General features: G+C 49.4%; 2 protein-coding genes across 8 annotated transcripts; one reads left to right on the plus strand and one right to left on the minus strand.

Annotated features, from left to right (window-relative positions):
• Positions 1–1,120: 1,120 nt before the first annotated feature.
• On the plus strand, positions 1,121–12,770 carry COPS7A (COP9 signalosome subunit 7A). Of its 3 annotated transcripts, none has more exons than XM_080554112.1 (8): positions 1,130–1,460; positions 1,548–1,623; positions 2,069–2,157; positions 2,233–2,435; positions 2,909–3,014; positions 3,271–3,422; positions 3,742–3,807; positions 12,649–12,770. In XM_080554112.1, the coding sequence occupies exons 1-7, from the start codon at positions 1,299–1,301 to the stop codon at positions 3,779–3,781; spliced, it is 828 nt and encodes a 275-aa protein (XP_080410238.1). In that variant the 5' UTR covers positions 1,130–1,298; the 3' UTR covers positions 3,782–3,807; positions 12,649–12,770. The 3 variants fall into 3 exon arrangements, with proteins under 3 accessions (XP_080410236.1, XP_080410238.1, XP_080410237.1); XM_080554111.1 differs by lacking the exon at positions 12,649–12,770 and adding an exon at positions 4,083–4,358; XM_080554110.1 differs by lacking the exon at positions 12,649–12,770 and having other exon boundaries at positions 1,121–1,460; positions 3,742–4,358.
• A 2,201-nt stretch (positions 12,771–14,971) lies between these two features.
• On the minus strand, positions 14,972–22,489 carry MLF2 (myeloid leukemia factor 2). Of its 5 annotated transcripts, XR_013938954.1 has the most exons (9): positions 21,552–21,875; positions 20,968–21,039; positions 19,809–19,935; positions 19,406–19,441; positions 17,813–17,866; positions 16,948–17,073; positions 16,425–16,584; positions 16,093–16,333; positions 14,972–15,556 (listed from the first exon to the last, which is right to left on the minus strand). XR_013938954.1 is itself a non-coding variant. In XM_080554080.1 (7 exons), the coding sequence occupies exons 1-7, from the start codon at positions 21,599–21,601 to the stop codon at positions 16,155–16,157; spliced, it is 732 nt and encodes a 243-aa protein (XP_080410206.1). In that variant the 5' UTR covers positions 21,602–21,914; the 3' UTR covers positions 14,972–16,154. The 5 variants fall into 5 exon arrangements, 1 of the variants encoding a protein (XP_080410206.1); XR_013938951.1 differs by lacking the exons at positions 20,968–21,039; positions 21,552–21,875 and adding an exon at positions 22,420–22,489; XR_013938952.1 differs by lacking the exon at positions 20,968–21,039 and having other exon boundaries at positions 21,552–21,912.
• Between the last annotated feature and the right edge of the window lie 1,607 nt (positions 22,490–24,096).

Consider the following 24,096-nt stretch of genomic DNA (forward strand, 5'->3'; position numbering starts at 1 on the left):
TACACAAAGATCTCATTTCAAAATTTCCCTGTAACCATAAAGATAGGCACTTTTTCTTTTTTTTTTTTACTTTTTTTTTTTTTTTTTTTTTAGCAAAATGAAATGGAAGCATGGGACGTAATGACTCCAGGAGTCTGGAATTTAATCCCAATACCCACTACTCTGACCTAGGGATGAGGCAAAGACTTTGCTAAGTTACGGGTAAGTTACTGTGCTCTCATGAGAGCTCGCATATTTTAAGATGATAGCCTTCTTATTTAGTGAGCTCAGGATGCGATTCAGTCTTTGCCCTTGTTTTAGCTCCACGCAGGATGAAGAAGGAGCAGGAAAAAGACGTGGGGTCCGTGCACACAGCACATAGGGTCCAAGTGGAGGAAAAGAACGGAGGGAGGCTGCTGTCGCTGGGATGCTCAGGCTGCCTGACTTTATCTGACTAATAATGAAAGGCAGCAAGCGTGTCAGAGAGTGTGAGAGAAACAGATCGATAGAGAGATAAAACTGAGATGGAAGGAGCTGGCAAGGGGGTGGGGGAGAGAGTAATAAACACGACAGATCAGCAGGGCTACGCTTTAACCTGATCTGCATGCACTCTGTGCCGGCGTAGGTGAGTGAATGCATCAGGTGTAAGGGCGTGGTGAACTGCACCCAAATAAAGGATGAGAGAAGTGAAAGTAGGGAGGTGATAGCTGTTCCTGGTGTCAGTGCTGCCCTGTAACCTGCCTTCCCGGCCCTGATTCAGCCCTGTGAGGCCACCTCCGCTACTCCCGCCGTACGGAGAAGCCCAGGCCCTGCCACCTCTGAGGACACGGACTCACGGCCTTCCCCCGCTTCCCCGGCCACCTCCCGCCTGCCCCAGAGCAGCGATGTGAGGTGTGTGGGCCACGCCGCGAGCAGGGAGCGGCTCCTGCGGCCACCAACATCAGGAACTCAGACTCGAGGGGACCCAGGGAAAGGGCCGGGACACCACACGCGGACGCCGAGATGAGCTCGGGGCCCCGTGTTCCTGTCGGGCACAGCCACCCGCGGGCCCGTGCGGGGCGAGGGGCGAGCGACGCGGCCCGCAGGCGGCGCCCGGGCCGCGGGGAGGCAGAGGAGGAGGAGGAGGAGGAGGAGGAGGAGGAGGAGGAGGAGGAGGCGGCGCCACACCCGGAAGCGGCCGCTTGCGACGGCGGAGGAGCCGCGGCGGGGCGGGCAGGGGGTGGCTCCCGGCGGCGGGGCCGGGGCCGGGGCCTGCGTCGAGGAGCGATCGCGGCGGGGCCGTGCCGAGCCCCGCGGGTGCCGGTGGCGGCGGCAGTGGCATGGCGGCCGAGGGGAAGGTGACGGGGCAGAGCCAGGAGCAGTTCCTGCTGCTCGCCAAGGCCGCCCGCGGCGCCGCCCTGGCCAGCCTGATCCACCAGGTGCTGGAGGCCCCGGGCATCTACGTCTTCGGGGAGCTGCTGGACATGCCGGCCGTGCGGGAGGTGAGGCCCGCCCCGACCCGCCGCCGGCAGCGCCTGCGGCCCGGCCCCGTGCCCCGCGGGGCCTGACCCGACCCCTCTGTCCCGCAGCTGGCCGACAGCGAGTTCTCGCCCGTCTTCCGCCTCCTGACCATCTTCGCCTACGGCACCTACGCCGACTACCTGGGTGAGCGCGGGCCCCTCGCCCGTCCCGGGCCCTGCACCAGCCCTGGGCCCCGCGCAGCACCCGTGTGCCTCCAGCCCGGCAGGATTGTGACCCCCCCCCCCCCCCACCGTGGGCCCGAGACTGGTGCAGACCTGGCAATAATTAACGCTGCACGGGGAATTTCCAAGAACGTCTTGGCAGAGATGTTTTGGAGGGGGGGGGGGGGAAGACTTAGGTACCCGCTGGGATGTGGAGACCGCCGTAAATAAGGCACGGAGAGGCTGCTCAGGAAAAGGTCTTTGGGGCTGTGAATTAACGGTGATAGCTTACCAAGACAAAGTGTTGCTTTGGGGATTGCTGCGCAGAAGCTCTAAGAAACGGGTACGGTGCAGACGCTTCTGTCGCAGGACTGGGAAATGGAAGATGAGGCATAAATTCTAATACCTGTTTTTCCCTTTGGCGATAGCTGAAGCAGCAAACCTCCCTCCCTTGACAGAGGCTCAGAAGAATAAATTGAGGCACCTGTCAGTCGTCACTCTGGCTGCCAAGATCAAGGTAATGCCCCTATTTTACCCCTAGTTCTCGTTCTTCTGGGATTACCTCATGCTAGTTACTGTCATGTTTCCACAGTGCATCCCCTATTCAGTGCTGCTGGAGCAGCTACAGTTGAAGAATGTCCGGCAACTGGAGGACCTTGTGATTGAGGCTGTGTACGCAGATGTGCTGCGAGGGAGCTTGGATCAGCGGAACCAGCGCCTGGAGGTGGATTACAGCATTGGGAGGGACATCCGGAGGGAGGAGCTAAGCACCATCACCCGCACATTGCAGGAGTGGTGAGGAGGAAGCCCCCCATACTAACACCTAAAAAGGTCGCAGGAGTGGTCAGGGGCTTCACCAGGTCCTCTGTGTGTTCTTGGGGGGTAGTGTAGTGAGATGCCCTTCTCTATCCCCTTTCCCATCTCGCAGTGGAAAATAATTTTCCAAATTTCTCCGTGCTGGAGGGGTGAGAAAACTGCAGCAACCTTTGCAACCAGTCCTGGCTGCCAGCAGGAGGCTTTCTGAGTATACATCTGTAGCTCCTAACTTAGTGCGACTTTGTTATTTGTCCCCCTCCCAGGTAATAATGGCACTATATTATTACATTGGACTGCTGCTCCTGTGCCTTCCCTGCCTGGTGTAGCCATCACCTTCAAGGCTGTTTGGTCTCTATAGAGTTAAATTTGTCATCTTTCATATTTTTTTTCTATTTTTTTTTTCTGTGCAGTATACATTACCTGTCCTGTTCAGCTTTACCTCTTCTCTACAGGTGCCAGGGCTGTGAAGTTGTCTTGTCTGGCATCGAAGAACAGGTTAGCCGAGCCAACCAACACAAAGAGCAACAGCTGGCACTTAAGCAGCAGATAGAGAGCGAGGTGAGTGGGCTGAGGAGGGAGCTGCTAGTACCCCTCGCTTAAAAATGACTGGAACCAGTATTTGGTCATTGTTACAGTCGTTGTTTAAATGAGGTTGCAACCCCCTGCATGGTTGTGCCTGAAGAACCCTAAATCAGCTAAACACTCCTCTGCAGTGCCAAGGTCTGGGCAGCTGTTAGCACTTTGACCTGTGTTTGCAGCTCTTAAAAAATAAAAATGGGGAAATTCCTCGGTTCTTGTTTTATTGTTGTTTCAGGTAGCAAATCTGAAGAAGACAATTAAAGTGACAACAGCAGCTGCTGCAGCAGCTACGTCCCAAGACCCGGAACAGCACCTAACAGAGCTCAGGGAGCCAGCCCCTGGCACCAACCAGCGCCAGGCCAGCAAGAAAACTTCCAAAGCCAAAGGGTGAGGAGTGGTGGCAAACAAATATAGCCACTGTCTGTGCGCATTCAGGGGAGTTCTGTTACAAAGCAGTAAGGTCAGGGACTGCAGGGGTCTGCTCCCTGGATGTAGGATGGTCCCAGCAGACTTCTGCCTCCTGCTGACTTGGAGGGAAGTCGCTGCAGCTCTTTAACTGAAGCCGAGTTCATAAGCCTTCCTTGTGTTCTCTTCTTTTCTTGCAAAGAATGTGAGCTGCTCTTCTCTGTGTACATTTAGAAGAGGAAGTCAGGCATGAAATTTGGTGTTCAGTCTGATTTCTTTTTTTTTTCCCCTCTATCCACAGGCTCCGGGGCAGTGCGAAGATTTGGTCTAAATCAAACTAGTTGGATCTCCCTTCACAACTGGGAGGGTAGGAGGAAGAGACTTGGGGGATGGAGGGGTAGCAAGGGTCCCAAGTGTGATGCTTCTGAGCTCATCTCTGAGATCCATCTTGCCAACTAATTCTTCTGCATGTTTGTTCTCTTTCCTATCTCCTTTACTTCGTTTCCAGGCAGTGCTTCCCTCTTCTTCATCATAGCGTTTCACACACTAAGCTTCCAATTGAATGCGTTGCTGTTTCCCCTGCCCCTCAGGCTCCCATCCTCACGATCATGTGTTTCTTTCTCTCTCCCTGTCTTCTGACAGGTAAATTTAAAGAGCCATAAAAGTCCGTCAGTCACCTTTGCATCTGTAGGGCATCACAGAAGCTTGGAAAGAGTGCACTGGTGCTCAGCAATCATTTTGGCTCTATGAGACCCCTGGGACACTTTGTTCCAGGATGCAGCTGCCATCTTTGGTTGTTTAAACTTTGTTTTGCTAGGTGGGAGGGTAGTTTTTGAAGGGATTCTTTTAAAAATATATAAATATATTATAAATATATATAAAACAATAAAAATATAGATCTATGGACATATCTATACAGACTTGTGTTCCTGTGGTGGTGTCTCTCTGTCTCAAATACTGATTTTGGATGTTCCAAAATAAACCATGATAGTGAGAGTCCCTGCCCCGCTTCTGGGTGCAGTACCTTCAAAATACTTCCCCTTCCAAAAGGAAGTGCCACATTAGCTCTGTTAGAATAGTAGATTCTGTTGGAACCTGGTGGCCTTTCACGATGGGGTTACAGCACTGGTGGATAGGGGAAGAGTAACTGACATCACCTTCCTGGGCTTGTGTGGGACAGTGTCAAACGCTTTGCACAATATCCTTGTCTCTAAGCGGGAGAGACATGAATTTGGTGGATGGACCACTCGGTGGGTAAGGAATTGGCCGGATGGTTGCACTCAAAGATTTGTGGTCAATGGCTCAATGTCCAGGTGGAGATCAGTAACTAGTGTGGTGTTCCTCAGGGGTCAGTACTGGGACCGGCGCTGTTTTATATCTTTGTCGGTGACAGTGACGGTGGGATCGAGTGCACCCTCAGCAAGTTTGCCACTGACACCGAGCTGTGTGGCGCGGTCAATACACAGAAGAGAAGGGACGCCATCCTGAGGGACATTGACAGGCGTGAGAGCTGGGCTTGCGCAAACCTTTTGAAGTTCAACAAGGCCAAGTGCAAGGTCTTGCAACTGGGCCGGGGCAATCCAAAGTGCAAATCTGGGCTGGGTGGAGAATGGTTTGAGGATGGCTCTGATGAGATGGGCTTGGGGGTGATGGTTGATGAGAAGCTCAACATGAACTGGCAATGTGCTCTTGCAGCCCAGAAAGCCAACTGTATCTTGGGCTGCATCAAAAGAAGCAGGGCCAGCAGGGTGAGGGAGGTGATTCTCCCCCTTTGCTCTTGTGAGACCCCGCCTGGAGTGTTGCATCCAGCTCTGGGGCCCCCAGCATGAGGACATGGACCTGTTAGAACATGTCCAGAGGAGGGCCACAAAGATGATCAAGGGCCTGGAGCACCTCTCCTATGAAGACAGGCTGAGGGAGTTGGGGTTGTTCAGCCTGGAGAAGAGGAGGCTGCAGGAAGACCTTTCAGTGGCCTTCCAGTACCTAAAGGGGGCCTACAGGAGGGCTGGGGAGGGACACTTTGTTGGGGCATGTAGTGATAGGACAAAGAATAATGGCTTTAAACTAAAAGAGGGTAGGTTTAAATTAGATATAGGGAGTAAATTCTTTACTATGAGGGTGGTGAGGCACTGGCACAGGCTGCCCAGAGAAGCCGTGGATGCCCCATCCCTGGAGGTGCTCAAGGCCAGGCTGGATGGGGCTTTGGGCAACCTGGTCTGGTGGGAGGTGTCCCTGCCCATGGCAGGGGGGTTGGAAGGGATCTTTAAGGTCCCTTCCAACCCAAGCCAGTCTATGATTCTATGAACACGTCTGTAATGCAGGGATGAAATGTAAATCTTATTTAAAGAGTTTCTTGTGTAATTGCTTTGCATCCAGAACATTTAAAGGAGGTGCTTTTCAGGGATTCTTGGAGGTAGCTGCAGACACTGAGGAAAAAAGTTCCTATTTGTGTCAGTACTATGTGCCCACCGATCCTGGACAAAATGGAAAGTGGTATGGGGACTTGTCTGATAAAGAAGTAACAGTAACGCAGCTAGTGGCCATCTGTGAGGGTTTTCGTAGACTAGGTGTTGCTTAACCCGTTCTTGGGTGATACTAAGAGTCTGTCTGTAAAAAAAAAAATCACTGAAATTGGCTGCTGTGAGGTGCCCTGAAAAAGCCATCAGGTTCTTCGGAGGGTGCATCCTTGAAACTGACTTGGAGCAGAGTCAGCCAGCTGCGAGCGTCACACTGCGTGGTGGCTCTGTGACAGCGAAAGCTGATGTACGCTGACATTGTGACTGCTGCCCCCACGCAGTTCTGCCTCTCGCTTTGTGCCAATACTAACATTTGATTCCCTGAACCTGGGTTTCTGCGTGTGAGCAAACCGCCAAAAAAATTAATGGGACAACAGAAGGCCCTGAACTTTGTCCGGGCAGGAAATGTGAATCTGCCCGCAGGAGCGCAGAGGTTCGTCTCCCATCGATGTCTGACTAATTGGCAGAAGTAGTGAGTTTACTTGATGAGTCCTGCTTTCCATAAAACGCAGCAAGGGGTTGTGACTACACCTTCGGCTTTTGTTTGAATTATTTTGAGCCTTCTTCTCTCTGCATCACGTCACCTTCAGCTGTTTTTCTCGGTGGGGAAGGTCACCGCGTTCTCCGCATTTCCAAGTGTCTGGGAGAGGCAGTGATGTCTGTGTGCATCGAAATCGCCCGCTCCCTGGGAAGGGCTGGTCGTGGACCGAGGGGCTAACAGGGGAGATTAAGAAAAAGGAAGCAGACAGTAGCAGATAAAATTACTCTAGACCTTTTGTATGACTGAAAAATAAGTGAGAGCTGCTTGGCGTAGAATGAAAATATCGCTGCAAATTGCCTTGCCTGATGGCAAATAGCAGGCAGGAGCAGAGGTTTCGCTTTGCCCTTCACCTGAAAACCATGCTTTTTATTTTCCTGTTCACTGCAGCCTTGACTTTGAATTTCAGTCAGGGAGGATGCGGAGATTAATTAATTAGTTAACATTTGTAAATCACTTTGAAGATGGCAAGAGTGAGATAAGTACCGAGCATTATTATTATAAGTTTTAATTTTAATTTTAAATGTTGTCTTTGTGTTTTTAACCCTGTTTTCTCCCAAAGAAGAGAAAGGCCCTGAGCAGAGCAGGACAGAAATATCTGGACACGAGACAGCCAAAGCACAGGCAAAAGAATGGGGTTCAGCGGGCTGTAGAGGGGAAGGCATGAAGAGATGTGCGAGTCCCAGCTCTGGGAGCAGGAACTCCGCCAGCCCTGGCACAGGGAGCGTAAGGCCGGTTGAGCAGTCGTTCCCTGCAGCCCTCTTTGTGCATTATCTGTAGGACTTGTACGTCTGGATTTAAATAAGGGGAGAGGGCAGCAGCTCGGACGGGGGCTGAATTGCTCCATCCCCCCTCCTGCCACTTCACACCTGACTGTGGAGAGCGATGTCTGGATTTTGCCAGGCACCTCCATCTCCTATGACGAGAAGCAACCGTGGGTTTTTATGAGGAGTCAGGGTTAATGGCAGCAATTCTCCTTACTGCATGGCCGGGGAACAATTTTTTTACACCAAGGAGCTGTCTGCTCCCGTTCTGGTAGAGCAGCGTGCCCCGGAGTGGCCCTCTGGAAGCTGCAGGACTGCAGCACAGCTGCCTGCCGCCCTTCCTGCCTGCAGAAACCACCGGCTGTGGCTCCTGCTGCCAGCTGCAGCGACACGCTCCTGCAGCTCTGGGCATCAGCAGCTTCAGCCAGGAGCTCAGAAATACCTGGGGAGGTCCTTGAGGAACTGTGGGCTCAGCCGGGAGCGGGATGCGAAAAGGAAGGCTGTGGCAGGGGCTGGGGGGTCCAGGTAAGAGACACAAAGTCTGGGAAGTCCCTGCAACAGCTCTGGGTCGCACCAAGGTCTCAGCAGCTGCCTCTGCCCCTTGTCTGCCCTGAGCTCAAGGAGCTCCAGAGGCAGAGGTGGGTTCTTTGCTCAGCAGCTCCCAGTAGGGCTCCGGGCTGTTTGCTGGGGTTGCTGAGGCTTGTCCTTGTCTCCGTTCCCCAAATGAGACATATGAAAGGTTACTCGTGTTTGCCTTTTGGAGAATGGATGGGCCTGTGTGTCTCAAAGTGGCTGCCAGAAATCGCTGGTTAGCAATTCATTTAGCACCAAAATGTCAGCTGGATTCACGAACTGTGAACCTCACACGGATAACACAAACGTCCAGAATTATTGTAGCATTTATGCATGTGTTAAAAGCACACTCTAGGCCCACCTGCTCCAAAGCACAAGCGAAGCCACATCCCCTTCAGATCAGGAAAATATATTTCTGGGAAGCCCTTGCCCTGTCTCCTTGTGGGATTCCTTGCATTGACCTCTGAAGCATTTAGCAACGGCTTCAGGATGCAGGAAGAAAGACAATCCATCTGTTTGGAAGGAGCAGGATGGAGAAGGAGACTCCCAGTGACCGGGTGTGATTTCTTCCTTCTGCTGGTACCGTGTCATAGTCCCTTGTGTAAGCTTCTCCAGTGCCAACCAAAAGCTGGTTAATTTTATTGTCCCCAGTAGTCCTCTTGGAAGGCTGCCCCAGAACCTGACTGCTGTCGTGGTTAGGAAGTTTGTCTAATTTCCAGCTTAAATGTATTCACAGCTAGTTTATATTCTCTTGTTCCTGTGCCAATGTGGCTTTAGATTAAACTGTTTTTCCTCCCTGGTATCTCTCTCCCTTGTGTATAGACTTCACTTTGCCTAGCCTGTCTCCTCATATATTATGAGCTCTTCATAGGTCGTATCCTACGAGCTCTTACTTGCACTTCAAATTAAGCTTTCTTGGCTAGAAACAAGCACGGTTCTCACCCACTGATCAAGTCTTATCAACATCTTGCACAGCAGCAGTAATACATACCTATAGCTACTATAAATGCCTTCAGGATTGCATTTGTCTTTTTCTTGATGCTGCAGTAAGTGCTTACAGTTATTATATGATTTACTGGTGATCCCAAGTCTTTCTTTTTTTCACTGCTTATAATCAAAGAGGCTCCAATTTAAAGCTAAGAGCTTACAGCTAAGTCTGTCTTGACTTCAGTTTGTACGTGCCTTTTACTTTGCACTACTAACTTTAGTCCCTTTTGCTGTTATTGACATCTTCAAGACCATCTACTTCTTCCTATGTGACACTCTGATGCAGTCTGGCAATGTGTCTGTTGGTTTTTGGTTTTTGTTTTTCTCCTTTTCCCTGTCAATAACGGGGGATGGATACCATGAGGCTGGTATCTCTGCTTCCAGCTTACGGCAGCAGCAGGTGGAGATAGGCAGTGTCGATCCCATGATTGTTCTTTTGTATCTTCTTTCACCCCCATCGGCTTGTATTAAGTGCCCTCAGGATTTATAAACCCAGCCAGCCAAAACAGCCAGATGCAAGGAAACAGTGGAATTAATAATAATCTGAGCGGAGTTTCCTCATGGGGATATCTCGTGAAGTCTTTAAAAAAGAAAATCGCCAGGAGGAAAAGAAAGTTACATTTAAATCAGGGATGAAAAATAATATTAAGTAATTTTTTAGAATGTTTTGGAAAATAGATAAACATTGCAAAATCACACAAGTGATTTTAACCCAGACTCCATACTGAGATCTATTTTAAATCTTGTTGTTCTCCAATACTTGAGTCTGTGCTGTGGGATAGCTATTTGTTTGGGGGATTTTGCACCCTAGGCTCACAATGTACATTTATTTCCCAAACAGAGCATCATGCCTACAGACAGCTCTGTTTCCTGCAACTCCGTCTTTTGTCCTCTCTGCTTTGAAGTATCTGTTAGGTCACCAGTTTTCCCACCCTTCCCTGCAGTCTGGTACTGTGCCGGCCTGCTTTTCTTCTCTGATTCATGGATTTTTAAAGCCTGATGGGAACAATATAATCACGTACTTTAGCTTCTCATGAGGCTTCCCGAAAACTACCTACCCCAGTTCCCGTGTCTGCTCTCCAACTTCTGTTCGAGGCATCCCCATCCAGGTTTTGATGTAGCAAGATCTGGACAGTCCAGGTATCTTCTAATGATTGCTCTCTCCAGTGAAAGCCTGCACCTCATTTCCAGCCTCCTCATTAGGGAGCTGCAGGTTTTCTGCTAGGTTAAAGAGCCCTCTACTGTCAGAAACTTCATTCCCATAAAGCAATGCCAGCCCAGGCTCAAGCTGGACTTTCAGTTCATTTCATTTTGTGGTGCCTCTCCTCATTTCCAGGCTTCAAGTCGTCCTTGTTCCTCCCTTCCTGACTCCTCCGAATCTTTGGTGTCTTTCTCAGAGCAGGATTCTCAGACAAAACACTGTTCATGCAATGGTTTCACTGCTGTGGTATAGGGAAGAAATTTCTCCTCCGTTCTTGGTGCTGTCAGGCTAATGTGTCCAAGTGCACCCCATTTGTACAGTTGAATAATTATGCAAGTAATATTCATTTACATGGTTATCTCCCAGTCCCCTAATTCTTTTTAGTCCCTTCAGAGTTTCTGAAAAGTCTTCCATCTTGAACACCTTTATGTTCCTAGATGAATGCCCTTCTGCTTTCAGTGCAGCCAAAACCACTTACGACTTATAAATAAACACTATGCCAATGGTTATGGACTGCACTGCGTATCTCATCACTTTCCATAATTTATTACCTACCTCTTTCCTTGTGTCCCCCAAAAGCTTCATCAGCACTGGTTTAATTTCTTCTTTCAGATCATTAATCAAATTACTAATGAGCATTAGTTTCAGAACAGCATCCTGTTAGAAATACTTTAGTATTCTGGGGACTCTCTTCCTCCTAGCTACTTGAAATCTACCAGTAAACTAGAATTTATATTATAGGCCCTTTTGTTGTTAAAATAATTAAATAAATAAATAAACACTAAAAATCAGAGAATAAGCCTGCATGGCCAAGCTAGATACCACGTGCTGGTGTAACTTTAGGTTCCTGTAGTGCCTTTGTTAACCCAACCCACGACTGCATCAGAAAAGATGACACTTGTTAGGAACAACTGAGGGAAAGCCAGCATGAGAACATGGATACATCCACCTTAATTTTTAAACCAACTCCATTTTCACTCTCTTATCTTAACTTAACGTCAGTTTAACTGATTTACAGCTATGGATATCATCTCATTTACTGTTTATGAATATTGGCACAAGGTTAATTTTCCCATGTTCATCTTACTTCCCCAATATTTTACGGCTTTAAAAAGTGCAGTGAAAGGTGCAGAGCTTCAGGGCTACCAACAAAACTATTCAAGGACAAATTTCCCAGTAGCTCTAATAGTTCCCATTTTCATGATAAATGTTTATACATGGAAAACTTAAAACCTTATATTTTATTTTTGTAATGCTGGCAGGCTCCTCTATCTCAGCTCCAGGTGCTCTACTTGCTCCTCAGCAAGAATCACAAGTATCGCCAAATTGCCTGGCTTTGGTGCTCCGACAAGCCTCATTTGAAGGTGATAGATACCAGATAAAGACTGAGAACTGATTTTGTCTCCTTCAGATGGATAAAAATGATTTGGAAGTATGCCCCTCGCAACTTACACATCATGTTTGACTTTCATATAGGGAACATCCATTCACACCTTTCTTATGCTGAACATAGTAGAAGAATCACCTCTTCCGACCGCCGCGCTATGCTGCTGTGTTTAAGGCACCCCAAAATGCAGTTTGCTCTCTTGGCTGCCAGGGCACGCTGATGGCTCACGTTGAGCCTGCTGTCAACAAGCACCCGCTCTGCTGGGCTGCTCTCTCTTCCCTGGGGAGCTCCACTGGTGTCCAGCTGCCGACCAGATGTAGCCCCATTCACTACAACCCTATGGGCTCTACTGTCAAGCTAGTTATCACCCAGCGTGGCATGAACCTGCTCAACTTACAGTGAGTCCAGAGGAGGGCCACAAAGATGATCAAGGGGCTGGAGCACCTCTCCTATGAAGACAGGCTGAGAGCTGGGGTTATTCAGCCTGGAGAAGAGGAGGCTGCAGGAAGACCTTTCAGTGGCCTTCCAGTACCTAAAGGGGGCCTACAGGAGGGCTGGGGAGGGACACTTTGTTGGGGCATGTAGTGATAGGACAAAGAATAATGGCTTTAAACTAAAAGAGGGTAGGTTTAAATTAGATATAGGGAGTAAATTCTTTACTATGAGGGTGGTGAGGCACTGGTTGCCCAGAGAAGCTGTGGATGCCCCATCCCTGGCAGTGTTCAAGGCCAGGCTGGATGGGGCTTTGAGCAACTTGACTTAATGGGAGGTGATCTTCTCCGTACCTTTTCCAGGGACTGAGGTTAAACTGATATGGCTGTAGTTTCCTGGGTCTTCTCTCATGCATATCTTGTACAGTGATATAACACTGTCTCACTCCCAGTCACCCTGTGCCTTCCCAGACTCCCAAGACCTTCGGTAAACTGTTGAGAGGGGTCCAGTTATAACACGCACAAACTCCTTCAGTACTCTGGGGTGAATCCCATCAGGCCCCACTGACTTATGAACATTCAGCTGATAAAACTCACCTTTTACAATTTCAGTAGCCACAAAAAGACATCCCAGGCTTTCAGCATGCCCTGATACAATCATCCACTACTTTTAAACAGGAAACCATTTTCACTTGAAACTGTAGTTAACGTGAAAAAAAAAACCAAACTTCGGTGCAGTCTAAATGCAGAAGTTGTAGTGGTTTAATCAGAAGTGGGCTTTCTGATTGTGTGTTTGTGTTCTTGTTTTCAGGCACTTCAATTACAGCAACGCACCTTCTCTGCACACAGACTTCACCTGCTTTCTTAAAAAAACTTCTGGCTTCTCACAGCTTGTCTAAAGACAGAAACAGGAGTAAATAAATGGTTGTGCACACACATACTTTTTTTTTTTTTGCCTCCATGCAATTCTCTGCTCTCTCTTCCTTTTGATTAATAACCTACATCTGTAATCGGTAAGTGAATTTTCATCAAACTGGGGTACTGGTGAAAGCAAAAGCCCCAAGCACAACTAGCAGTCACTCAGCAAAAGGCAGTGAAGACAGTAAATCTATTCCCACTGAGGTACAGATCTGCCCTTTCTCCTTCCCTTCACATTCTTTCCTCTTTTCCACAGTCCCTCAAGCCACTGATCGAAAGGCACTGCCGTGCCTGGATCAATGTCAGCCCGGAGCAGTTGAAAAAGACTTCAGCAGAACCCAGAGCAGCAGGTGAACTGTCTCCTGGGACTAAAGAGTCAAAGGAGGTGTACTGTTCCCCCTTCGGAAAGCAATCTGCCTGAAGCCAGAGTTTAACACACTGTGCCAACAGGTCGAGGGAGGTGATTCCTCCCCTCTGTACTCACAAGACCTTTCATACCTGGAAAAGGCAGGGATCTTGGAAATGGCGGTATAGCCGTTAACAAGGCTCAAGAAGCCAGGCAAACCTTTTCTGTCACCCCACCTTCCCACCCCAACTGCTAGAGCACATAATGGTTCAAGATCCATTAGCAGGGTGGCACCTAGCAGGGTACAGAGGCTGAAACGAGATACAGATGCACAACTACTCAATACCATCAGTTTGTGAGGAGTCGCTGCTGCACCAGGTCATACCATTAACATCCCAGTTGCCACACATCTATCTGTTCTTTGTCAGGATTAGGGATTCCGTGCCCTTAGAGAAAAGGATCCTTGCGTCTTTAAGGTCAAAGGAATCCCCACCATCACTGTGTCCATCTCCCCGTTCTAGTGGAAGGTGTCCCTGCCCACGCAGGTTGGGGCTGGAATTAGATGATCTTTAAGGTCCCTTCGAACCGAAAGCATTTCTATGATTCTTATCCTCAGACATCACCCCCAAGAATGGCCAGGGATTCATGGCTAGCTATCACCATCATCTCAATGCTGCAAGCACCTTCCTGAGCTCAGCTGGTTCTGTGCGGGATCAAAACAGCAGGTGTCACATCTTGCGTCAGCTTGATGCTCCCTCTGAGATGAGGGCTGCTGTGGCTTCAGTTTCTTCTCCCAGTCTGGCAACACCAAGATGACTTGTCTTCCACTAACAAGCCCTGCTTTTTTTAGTGTAGCTACTGCTGTGACCTTGCCCACTTCAGGACCTGCCTGGAGTATGACATCTCCAGAGACTCCTGCCACTTCTAGGGAACAGCTGGCTTATCCCTCTCCAACTACTTCACAGTCTCAACCAAGTCTCCTCCCCTCACCTTTACGGACACTGGAGACTTCTCCAACAGCACCCCGGAGGTGGAGGCCTTGCTGAGCCATCACCGAGACTCCTGCTGGGGTTTACTATGGAACAGGGGATAGAAGTGGGGACAGAGCCTGCCATCAGCTAAGGCTCTTCCCTGTGCATCCCTGGAGGGTGGAACACGCGTAAACTCTGCCCCAACCTTTACTACACCAGATCCCGCATCCTGTTTTGGGGGCAAAACCATCAGTACTCCATGAGGTGTCTGTCCCTCTGTTAGTGTACAACATGGTAAGACATGGTAAAACCCTGGCACACCATTTTCAAGTGCAAGTCAAGGATTAATTTCCTCTGTTCTGTTCCAAATGAATTTATGAAATAGCTTACGTAACAGTACATGCCAGAGCAAGAAATTGGCCCAGGAACCCAGGAGATCTTTCTTAGTCCTGTATTCCCAATGCTTTTCAAGCTTCACCTAATACTGAAGTTGAAATCACTGGTAAAAATGTCAAACGTTGTCAGCCTCGGTTGCAGAGAAATAATGAGCAAATCATGGAAATAGTCCCCAGCCATACAGGAACCCTAGAGGCCTCATTTAGGGCTGCAGAGATGACCAGGCAGCAAGAAAAACCATCCACAGTTCCCCTTGAACATGCAGTGAAGCTACAGCAATTAAAGTGTCTTTTTGCAAGTGGCGGGTTGTTGGGTCTTTTACAATTTCCATGTTGTCACTGATCATTATCTCACTTCAACGATACAAGAAGGCTTTATAGAAAAAAAAAAAAAGCCTTAGACACCGAATTTCTACTCAGCTATTTCCTAAGGATACGAAAGAGGTTACCTAATTCCACAACAGGAACAATTAGATAAGCAGAAAGTAAAAAACCATCCAAGAATTCTTTAGTTTGTTTCTTTATTCAGTAAACATCTAGTTACAAGTTCCACAAATTAAAAAAGTGGGGGAGCCAATTGAAGAAAGGTCGGGGGGCCACAGGTTATCCAGCTTTTGTTCTGCTCCTCACCTTTCTAAAACACACATCCTTCTGCTTCTCTCTCCATAGCTGCACCAAGGACCAGGAGGGGAATAGAAGCCTTTGCCCCAGTGAGGGGACTAACACAGGGGTCTAGCAGGATTCCCTCATCTCTCTTTCACAGGGGACTAAACACAAACTCCAGAACCAGCCCAACCCAGCACAGGAAGAGTGGAAAGGACGGAAGAGGCAAGGTGGCAGCTCCTCGTGCCCACCACTACTGGCAGAAAAGAACCAAGGGAGAGCAGAAAGGGAATGGGCAATTAACACGTTCCTTGCACATCAGTGAGATTCTCCGTGACCCACTGCAGCACCCAAACAGGGCAAAAAAGAGCAACGCAGAAGATTAGTTGCTTTGTTTCAATTCTTAAGTGGGAAGGAGGTTAATACTAAATTTGAGGAGGGTCCAAGTGGAGCTTTGAAGGGGCTTCAGAGTTTCACTGTCTGTACCTGGGAGGAAGGGAAACAAAGAGAGAACATAAAAAGAGTATGTGGTGATTAGAAAGCAGCACAGAAGACAAAGACAATCTTAAACTTGATGGTTAAAGATCAAAATACTGATTTTCAAGCAGTAGATCACATCCTAGTGAACCCTCAAAACACAGGACAACAGACATTAGCACTTATTTGTATTTCAATCTGTTTTGACAGTAAACATTCTCAAAGTTCTACAGAATGACAATATAAACACTACAGATCGTGGTCCTACATTATCTCATACCTTTTCAACCATCACTTCTGGCTGACAGCACACTTTTTTCTTGATGACAAAACTAACTTCGACAGTTTCCACTTCTCCATTCAGAACATTATTTTCTCAAAACTCCCATCTTCCTCCGCTCTTTACAATATTTGGGAAAACACACTTCCACCCAACACTACAAAATACTACAGGATTGGGGCAATTAAAAGAAAGTCCATACGGCTAAGAAGCAACCATGCATGGAAAAAAGAAACAAAAAAAGTCAACCCCTGTTAAGACTTACAATAGTGTGTAGATAGATTTGGGGGTGACCACGCTGCACCCCCCACAAGGTCTGCTCTGGGTTCACCAGTCATACCGACGGGACTGTCTGGAGGGAGAATCCTCAGGGCCCTGGATCGCGAGACGCGTCCCTTCGGCCCGGCGGCCACCGGTGCCTTCGTGACGTCGGTAATCCAGGCCCCGCTGTGGCCGGAAACGGGATGTCTCTCGCCTCCACTCATCGTCAAATGCAGCTGCATCACCTAGGTAAGGAAAGAAGAACAAGCTCAGCTGGGGAAAAAAGGGGGAAGCGGCTTCTGGGTTTGCTGGGAGGAGGACGTGGCCAGTACTCACTTTCGTCCATGTTGATGTAGTCCTGCCTTTCTTCCTGGTCACCTGTGCGATGGTTCCGGGATCGCTGCATGATGTGGGCTCTCTCCCTGATGTGGTGTCCAATAGACATTTGTTCCAAGCCACTGTCTGAGTCCCTTACAGTCCGTCTAGTCTCACGGATCTGAGGGCAGATGTGTGTGCAGGATCAACGTTTTAATTCATTCTCCCAGCCCCATAAGGCACTCCGATTCTTGCCTACAGTACTTCAGTCACGTTGCACTGCCACCATTCCCCGCATGTCAGATGCAACAAAATAATGAGGGGAAAAAAAGAATTCCCCCCCCCCCCCCCGCCAGCACTTCCCATCCCTTCCCAATGGCCCTCAGCATGGTTCAATGACTCACAATGCGTTCCTCAAACCACAACTGACTGCAAAACGGAACTGCTGTGGGTGGCCAACACTGAGCCACCAAATGAGATCTATTCACTGTCAGCAAAACCAGCAGCCTCATGCTGGGAGGACACACTGTAGCCTCTCTCTTACCCCGCCAGGTGCTGAACGCATCTCTGAGGTCTCTTGATAGACTTTGGGCCCATCACCCAGGTTGGAATAGGAGATGACAGTTGAGGAGGTAAACGTCTGGCAGTTAGCACCATTTGTCATGTGTTCCTGCAAGGGGAAACGAGCAATGGCGTAAAGAAGAAAAGGGAGGGAAGAAGAGATTGCAGTTATGCCTCTCTCTGTACAATTAAGCAAGAGGGAATTACGAAAGGAAGACTGTCCAGCTCTTCCAGCAATGCAATGAAGATGGAGCCAGGCTCTTCTCAGTGGTGTCCAGTGCCAGGGCAAGAGGCAATGGGCACGAACTGGAACACAAGAGGTTCTGTTTAAACACCAGGAAGCACTTCTTCACTGTCTGGGTGACTGAGCACTCTAACTCTAGGTTGCCCACAGATGTTCTGTGGTCTCCCTCCTTGGAAATGTTCAAAAGCCACCTGGAGATGGTCCTGGACAACCTGCTCCAAGTGTCCCTGCTTGAACCGAGGGGCGGACCAGGTGACCTCCAAAGGTCCCTTCCAACCCCAAACCATTCTGGGATTCTGAGTGTCATTCTCATGGGTCCACCTTTCTGGAGAACAGCTCTTCTTGTTTCTTTCTGAACAAGTCTACCCCCACGCTTCCTTCCTACCCAATTTCTCCTCGCTGCACTCACAGCAGGTATGCTCCAAGAAAAAGCTCTGTCGTTTCACCCTGGTCAGCACACAAGAGTCACCGCCTTTGCCACCCTAGCAGCTTGAGTGCAGCCAACACAAAAGCAGCACAATAAGGGGGGAGACAAAAGAGAGGATGGCAGGAGCACCTTCCGTACTCCCCCCTTAATACAGACTGATCCATTGAGGGTTCTTACCATGTTCCCAATCATGTCATTCATCATGCCAAACATATCCATAAAGCCACCAGCCTGAGAAAAAAGAAGAGAGCACAGGAACAGTTAGCTTGGAAGGATACAGGAGAAAAGAACTACAATAAGTTGTCTGCAAGGGACATGAAACTGATGTCCAAGAAGAGGAAAAAAAAACCAATTTGTTATTTTCCCTTTCTATAAGTAGTTCAGAAAAAAAGAGGATTTATAGTTGCTGTTCTCTCCAGTCTCTCAGGTTGCATTGCCCAGATGTTCTAGTTCTCCAGATCCCTGGACAAGACAAAGGGTGTTCTTTCAGTTGGAGTCTGACTCCTGAAGAACTGGGGTTTGTGAATCCAGGCACTCAGCGAAGTTAAGAGAGGAAATCTCAGGATGTGAACTAACAGCAGACTTATCCATAAAACAGTCATCCTCAGGGATGTTTTCACCTCATCAGTATCAACAATTAATTTAAACCACATGGGATTTTCCATAGATTATATTCTTCCTAACATAATGGCTTTTCTTATTTTCCCCTATAAACACCTCATTTTTTAATCTTGTAAACCTACAGGCTGCAGTAACATACCGGGCCAGCAGGTCTCACAGGTTAATTGCGCAATGCGTACACAAAATTACGATGTCAGTTTAAATGTGCTGATTTTTTGTTTTTATTTTTTGCTTCCTCGAGTAGATTCTTGTTCTTGTTTTCAGCAGACCAGTACTCACATGCAACGTTATAATCCTTTGAAGTCTATCTATTTGTATTATTAATCCTTTTGTGAGCTAGAACAACTCCAGGACGCTAGCCTCTTTCGCTGAGGCAATCCCGCAAGGCAGCTGAAGCTGCTGGATCTGTAATAACCTATTTCCACTGTATTATTTCAGTAGATGACAGATCAGCATGCTCCAAGAATGGCTGTACGTACGTGAGAACACCTTTCTCATTCCAGTCCTGTTCCCCTCAATTATTCTGTTGGCTCTTCCACCCAACGCCCTTGGCAAAGGAGGTTCAATAATCACCTCAGCCCAGTGATGGCCAAGGCTTTTCCTTACGTTGTCATAGTCCCCCCGCGACCTCTAAATGTATCTGTTGCTTCTTTTTAGACACATGAGGTTATTCAGAGACTTTCTGCTCCTCCTGAGTATTAACTATCCCAATTCCTACTAACTATTGTGCTGGAACAGCTTTAGAGCTCTTCTCTGCTCAAGGTTCAGATACAGCCCATCCATATAAACAGATTCTCTCCTCTAAAACAGCTTACAGGCCAGGTTAAAACATTAGCGGGGAACAAGCGAAAGGCCTAAAGTTATACAGCAATTCATTGCAAGAGGTCCAAGAAAAGCCAGCTACCTTCAGTTTCAGTTCAATACCCTCTTCAGTACTCCATTTACTATAAATCTGAAGGCAAACAGAGCTCATTCTGGTCTCCTCACACCATCCCACCCTCACTGTTCATCCTCACCATCTACTATATATAAGATACACACGGTCTTGCCCACGTTTTAGCTACTAGTTGCACAGAGTACTAACGAATCTCTGTATGAAGCCACTATTTGTGAAGCTTCAAACTTGGCACAGAAAAAACGAGTACTTACCATGCCCAGCATCCCAAAGGGAGAAACAGCTCCTGCCTGCCAGGACAACAGAAAAACAGAATAGAGGATGATCTTGCAACAGACAAATACTACATCCTCCTCGGAACACCTTCACGCTTCTTGGAAACAGAACTGGGAACACTCAGACCCAACACACAAGTTAAGAAAGTGTCCCACGGGCTCACAATGGTTCAAATCGTATCACTGCTAACAAATCAGATGGAAGTAATGCTTCTAAATTACTCCCAGTTTTATTGATTTATGGCCTTGAGAAATAACATGTATGCCTTCCCTTCCTTCCATTTAACACAAGGCGGCAAGGGGCATGCCCAGCCCGGTAATGGTAGAAAACTGCCTTGTCAGTTTCTCAGAAATACTACCCTGTACTCATCCCCGCTTTTACCTGCATCCTACGGCCAGCCTGGCGCGCCCCAGGTGTGGTCCCATCTGTGATGCCAAGCAGCGGGCCGAACCCAAAACTTCCAGAGAACATGCGGTTCATATGCTGCCGGTGGATAGCAAAAGGGTCCCTTTTGAAAAGGTTGGGAGAACAGCGGTGAGGAAAGGATGACAGAAGACAAAGCCCTGCATAATACACCTGTTCTGACAGAGTTTCTCTGATGTAATTGTGCCTGTACTTTTTAAGCTGAAAATCCAGAACCCCAAGAACTCAACGTTATGTGTGGTGATCCCTGTGGCTGGAAAAAACCTCCAGATCTCATTCTTTTCTTGTTTCTCATGTGCTAACTGATGTCTGTTTGGTAGCAGTTTAGTGTTCTGCTCCTTTTGGGCTAAGCATGGCTAAGGCCATACCAATTGTAATTATTGTTTGTTTGTTTTTTATCCCTTTAAGTACCTGTGCACAAACACATTCAAATACAAGGACTGAAACCTCCAGAATATGCTGTACGCCATGACACTGTTTGATATCCCTCTGCCCCAAATCATCTCCACCTGCTATTTTCCTGTGATGTTACGTGTACACCTGCAAAAGGCTGAGATCACAAAGCTTTTGCAGGTCCACGTCTCAGTGTGAGAATGAAAGAAAACAATAATTAGGGTCCCTAAATGCTTTTCCTTTCTTTCTTCTGTAGCCTCCACTTTGATGGCTGTACATACTCATGTGTGCTGGAAAAGCAAGGAGAGAGAAAGAAGAGGCACAAACTGTCACAAAAGACGGCAGCCACAGTAAAGAGTCTGGGAAATACCATAGCGTTTCTCTGCGCATTTTATGGTCTGCATTTATCCTTCCTGAGCATGAATAACCTGAACAGCATATAGCTTCCTGAGATCACAAAAGCACCCAGCACAAACCAATACTTTTCTGTCTCTACTGGAAATACTTTGCATAATAAAAGCCAGACTCATGCCCGCCACATCAATAAGAACATACACTCATTCTGTGACTAACTGAGACATCAAGGTCTCCTCTCTTACTAATTTGATTACAGCTGATAAAGTTCTTGATTATCACCACTTTTATAAAAATGACTTTTTTTTTCTCCTACATAAATTCCACCAAATTTATAGTAGTCCCATATTTAATGAAAACAATCTCTTACTGTAGTACAGCCTAATCCTTATCCGCTTTGGCAAGAACTTGCGAGTTTTATTAATAACAACCAGTATCTGGCCTGCAGAGAGAAAAAAATACTCAAGTAAAAGGGACACCAAGAACAGTTTTGGGGACCATCGGTGGATTTCACGATTTATATTTCAAAACTACTGCCTTTCTCTTTATTTAGTTCCTCACAACCTGGCAACTCCTTTAGCAGCCTTCTCCGCCTTCCGCGGAACCGGCGGCTAACAAGCGGGCGAGGAGGCATCGCCCGTCGGAGCGGGGATCCTACCGAGCAGGAAGCCTTAAGCACAGAGGTGTATCAGGCGTCCCACCCCTCGTCTGGCCAGGCGGCTACGAGGCGCGCTGGCCTACTTTCTTTTAACGACGCTCTCCTCTAGGAACGCACCCTGACAGCGCCGAAATCAGACCGGCACCGACCCGGCTGTCCCCCCCGCGCTACCCGCCGAAGGCCCGCTCCTCTTCCTCCCCGGCCAGCTCCCGCACCGCTGCATTGTGTTCCCACCGACCGCCCCGGCCTGCCGGCACCCCCCCGGCCCCCCGGGGCGCGCTCCCGGCACGACTCACATGGCGAACAGGGGGTCCTCCGGCTCCCCGTCCCGCATCAGCCGGAACATGCTTCCCTCGGCCGGGGGCGGGCGCCGCGCAGGGGGGCAGGGGGCCGAGCGCGGCCCGCGCGGGGCGAGCAGCAGGCCGGCACGCCTCACGGGCGGCTTCGCCCCGCCGCGGCCGCCCCCCGGAGCCGGGACAAGACCGGCACCGGCCCCGCGCCCCTTGCCCTGCCTGCGAGGGGGCGGCAGCGGCAGCAGGAGCAGCAGCAGGAGGAGGAGGAGGCGGAGGCGCCTCACGGCCGCGCTCCCATGTCGGCCCGCAGCCCCGCCCGCAGCGGCCGGCTCGCCCCGCGCGCACGCGCACACGGCCCCGGGCGGCCCGGCGCTGCCGGGGGGGGGGGGGGGGGGAAGTGACGCCCAGGGCCCGCCCCCGGCGCCGGGAGCGCGCCCCCTAGCGGCGGGCAGCGGGGCCGCGGGGGGCGGCGACGGGAGGGAGCGGGGGGGGAAGGGAAGGGAAGGGAAGGGAAGGGAAGGGAAGGGAAGGGAAGGGAAGGGAAGGGAAGGGAAGGGAAGGGAAGGGAAGGGAAGGGAAGGGAAGGGAAGGGAAGGGAAGGGAAGGGAAGGGAAGGGAAGGGAAGGGAAGGGAAGGGAAGGGAAGGGAAGGGAAGGGAAGGGAAGGGAAGGGAAGGGAAGGGAAGGGAAGGGAAGGGAAGGGGCACGCAGGGCGCTGCCGGCTGCTCGCCTCTTCCTGAGGCTGCCGGCAGCCCTCAGGGTTGCGTTCCCAGGGCTGGGGGGCTGAGGCTGAGCCTTCTTCCTCTAGCTGTACAGGCAGCCCTTGCAATTAGTGGTGTCAGCGCAAGCCGTGTTACCAAAGGCTGCCTTACCAGCGATACCACCCGCCCGGCAAACCTCAAGGGAGTCCAGCCTGCAAACGATTAAGCCGGTGGCTAACGCTGAGTGAAACCCTGGAAGGAGAAATTGGAAATGCAACCTTTTATTTACTTATTTTTCTGGAACACGGACACGCTCCCAGTTCTGAGAAATGCAGCACCTGCATTTTCGTACGCTGTTTGTACACGAGGCTTCGCTATAGTACTCGGTACGTTACATCTAACGTGCACCAAGCGACGGCCGTTTGATAGGATAGAATAACGAGGCACGGGGGGGAAAGGAGGGGCATAAAAAACAGGACTCCCGTCTTGCTTCTGTCACGCTCTCCATTCAGGCCGTTTCCGTTTTTCTGCCACGAATAATAGCTGCTGACCGTGTCCCTCCGTTTCCGTTCTTTTTTAAGCCGCCCAGGTTTGTGCTGGAGGCGGAGGAGGAGGATGGGGGGGGAAGGGGAGGAAGAAGGAGCTCAGCCAGCAGGCAGGAGGAGGTGAGCGAAGGGCAAAATGGCAGTGGTGAATGACGCCGCTGCCCCCAACTCCACCTTCTCCCGCCTACCGCTGCCTTGCTGCCAGGGCGCTTCCCTCCCCCTGAACATCCCCATCGCCGCCAGCAGCACAGCCAGCCCAAGGGGCAGCCACGGTGCAAGCGTTTTGAAAGCAAACTGAGCGTCACGTGGCGAAGGTAAATAAACAGTGCGGTGAAAATCGTGCCTTTTTACCTGCTTCTTCCAGGGCCTGGTCGTTTGGGCCAAGAAGACAGAAAGAGCTTCTCAATACATCTGAATATTCCAGAGCCCCTGTGGACGCCTAAAAGACAAAGGAATCCTCGTTACCCAAAGTCAGAGCTACACACGGCCATTTCCTCCTTGGTTCCTTTCATCCATGCCTCTTACGCAACCCTCACCCAACACCTAATTCTGGCCTCCGATGAAGGGCGTCCCGAGCGAAGGACGGCTCTGAACTGATCCTCAGGTGTGACAGTTCGTATTTGGGATGCTAGAGCCAGCTCGGGGTGCCCGCAGCTTGTGTTGCATGGCGGTGATTGCTTTCAGAATATTTTGCTCGTATTAAGAACGCGTCTGTCACACTGTGAGTGAGAGCCACGACCTCCATCTGTGCTGTGTTAGCGAAGGCAGGTTCACAAAAATACCGTTTCGAAACCTCCCTCCCCTTGCCAGTCTTCTCACAGGCTGGGTCTCATCCTTAATCACTCCCCTTTACTCCTCTCGTTTCCTCTCACTGTGTTACATACACTGCTTCCCAGCCCTCAGCAGTGCTTATTTACATGGACTCTCAGGAAGCCATGTCCCAATGCAAAGCTTGTCCAGGGGTTGAATTCTTGGAAATTTCCTCGTGGCTTCTGGATACGGCATCGCGAAAGATGAACAAAACTATTAATCTCCCTGATTTTTAATGGAAACAGGATAGAAAGATGAACAGTGCGTGTTAAATACATAAAAGTACACATCCCCTCCTCACACTGAGACTTTGCTGGTTTCACTTTACGTGAAAGGGTTCAAACTCTGTGTCTGAATTTATGTAAATATAAGAAAAACAAATGCAAATACATGGCCTTCTGCTCTGTTGTTCAGTACACAGTTTGGAGGGGTTTTATGAGCTATGTTCGTATATGACACTTACGAGTTAGTTCACAGAATAAAATTCTTAAAA

The sequence above is a fragment of the Anser brachyrhynchus genome, assembly GCF_964034855.1.
Source record: "Anser brachyrhynchus genome assembly, chromosome: 1".
NCBI lineage: Eukaryota > Metazoa > Chordata > Aves > Anseriformes > Anatidae > Anser > Anser brachyrhynchus.